We start from the raw sequence: 2500 nt of genomic DNA, 5'->3' as shown, positions 1-2500 counted from the left end.
TGTGTGTGTGTGTATAAGATGTCCATACCTGATCTGCCGTCCCTCTGGAAGTCCACGTGTGTGTGTGTGTGTGTGTGTGTGTGTGTGTGTGTGTGTGTGTATAAGTGCCGTCCCTCAATAAAGTGGCCATACCTGATCTGCCGTCCCTCAATAAAGTGGCCATACCTGATCTGCCGTCCCTCAATAAAGTGTCCATACCTGATCTGCCGTCCCTCAATAAAGTGTCCATACCTGATCTGCCGTCCCTCAATAAAGTGTCCATACCTGATCTGCCGTCCCTCTGGAAGTCCACGTGGTACCACTCCCCGTCGTTGACCTTCTTGTTGACGGCTCGCGTCTTGGTGGTTCCCGACCCCATGTCCAGCAGGAGGTACAGGTGCCCCTCGAGCATCTCGATGGCAAAGAAGTCCACACGCGGAGACGTAGGACTCTTGGACCCTTTCACCGGCGCCTTGGCCTGCCGATCAAATTCAATAATTTGTTACAGACTCGAGCGCCTTGGCCTGCCGATCAAATTAAATAATTAATAATAAACCCTGGCCTGCCAATCAAATTAAATAATTTGTTACAGACTCGAGGTCAAAAACATTTTTTCCTTCTTTATTTTTTTGTGCACAGACGCGTTTCGGCGTGTGCCTTCCTCAGTGTGCAAGTATTTATTTGGGACAGCAGCCTTAAAAGTTATCAAGAAACCTGAGGGAAACCTGCTACCTACTTGATTTACAGACTCCAGGTTCCATAAAAACACAGAAATTATTACCAATACTTTAAAAAATATATTTTCTGGGCTTGTTGTGCCTTTACTGTATTATTGGATAGGACAGTATATACTGCATCTCTCACTTTGCCGTGACTGAAGAGCAGTAGGCCGTTGGGCTTGGTGGTGTGTGTGTGTGTGTGTGTGTGTGTGTGTGTGTGTGTGTGTGTGTGTGTGTGTGTATGTGTGTGTGTGTGTGTGTGTGTGTGTGTGTGTGTGTGTGTGTGTGTGTGTGTGTGTGTGTGTGTGTGTGTGTGTGTGTGTGTGTGTGTGTGTGCATCTCTCACTCTGCCATGACTGAAGAGCAGTAGGCCGTTGGGCTTGGTGGTGTGTGTGTGTGTGTGTGTGTGTGTGTGGTGTGTGTGTGTGTGTATCCCTCACCTTGCCGTGGCTGAAGAGCAGCAGTCCGTTGGGCTCGGTGGTTCTGAAGTCGAAGGATATGGAGCCGGTCTTCTTGGCGTTCCACTTGTCCAGCGTGATGAAGGACTCGGGCGTCTCGAAGGTGATTGGGTCCAGCGTCGCCACGTTCTCACACTTGAACGCCACCACGCCGTGGATCTTCATCTTGGGGTCGCCGTGCTTCGCCATGCGGGAGAGCTCCAGACGCACGTCGTTGTTCTTGTAAACAACCTGCGTAATAATAAAAATAATAACAATAATCAGAGGTGTAATCTGAGGTGAGAGTGAAATGGCTATGCATAATCTGAGGTGAGAGTGAGATGGCCATGTATAATCTGAGGTGAGAGTGAGTTGGCTATGTATAATCTGAGGTGAGAGTGAGATGGCTATGTATAATCTAGGCTATGTATAATCTGAGGTGAGAGTGAGATGGCTATGTATAATCTAGGCTATGTATAATCTGAGGTGAGAGTGAGATGGTGTAGAACAGTGTTTGTACTGTCGCAGAGCTCTGTCGCAGAGCACCAGTGGTCCCGGACCCCACTTTGAGAATCACTGGTGTGGAATATGTCATGTAGTTCGGAGTGCACCAGCGGTCCCCGGACCCCACTTTGAGAATCACTGGTGTGGAATATGTCATGTAGTTCGGAGTGCACCAGCGGTCCCCGGACCCCACTTTGAGAATCAGTGGTGTGGATTATGTCATGTAGTTCGGAGTGAGGGAACACCAGCGGTCCCCGGACCCCACTTTGAGAATCAGTGGTGTGGAATATGTCATGTAGTTCGGAGAGCACCAGTGGTCCCCGGACCCCACTTTGATAATCACTGGAGTGGAATATGTCATGTAGTTTGGAGTGCACCAGCGGTCCCCGGACCCCACTTTGAGAATCAGTGGTGTGGAATATGTCATGTAGTTCGGAGTGAGGGAACAGAGTGGATGTAGACGTCAAACTCGTACACTTCAAACGCTCTCTTCTCTTGTGTCAGAATGTTCTGAGAGGGAAAATTCTGTTTGCTGAAGTATGAAAATATGTTGAAGAGGAGCTTCAGTGCGTTAAGTCCCTTTGTTCAGATTGAGGATTTCACTTTTATTGCTGAGGGTTTGGCTTTTCGCATGGCCTCTGCTCTGCTCTGCTCTTCTCCACAGCCTTGGATCCGGGTGACAGAGTGTTTCCTGGCGGTGCTAAATGAACTGTCAGAGAGCTACTAAACCCTCCACCACATGGAGGCCGTGTCTCAGCTCGGTGCTATTGTGCAGCTGACTGACTGAGTGACATCAATGCTGCTGCGCATTACTCGGGTGTCCCCTCTTCTATTTCTGCAGTCATCACTACTTGTGTTTTT

At 48.9% G+C, this 2500-nt stretch overlaps 1 protein-coding gene across 1 annotated transcript in view; it reads right to left on the bottom strand.

The window, feature by feature from the left end:
• LOC134443321 (neurexin-1a-like) overlaps window positions 1-2449 on the bottom strand; it is a 438835-nt gene extending 436386 nt beyond the window's left edge. Inside the window, exons 1-4 of the mRNA XM_063193171.1 lie at window positions 2424-2449; window positions 1696-2035; window positions 1139-1387; window positions 166-457 (exon numbers count right to left, since the gene is read on the bottom strand). Of these exons, the coding sequence (XP_063049241.1) occupies window positions 166-457; window positions 1139-1387; window positions 1696-2035; window positions 2424-2449 (907 nt within the window). The remainder of the gene's footprint in view (window positions 1-165; window positions 458-1138; window positions 1388-1695; window positions 2036-2423) is intronic.
• Window positions 2450-2500: the final 51 nt, after the last annotated feature.

The sequence above is a fragment of the Engraulis encrasicolus genome, unplaced genomic scaffold (assembly GCF_034702125.1).
Source record: "Engraulis encrasicolus isolate BLACKSEA-1 unplaced genomic scaffold, IST_EnEncr_1.0 scaffold_30_np1212, whole genome shotgun sequence".
Lineage (NCBI taxonomy): Eukaryota > Metazoa > Chordata > Actinopteri > Clupeiformes > Engraulidae > Engraulis > Engraulis encrasicolus.
Note: the sequence above shows the minus strand (reverse complement) of the source record. Positions and strands in the feature narration are given on the sequence as shown.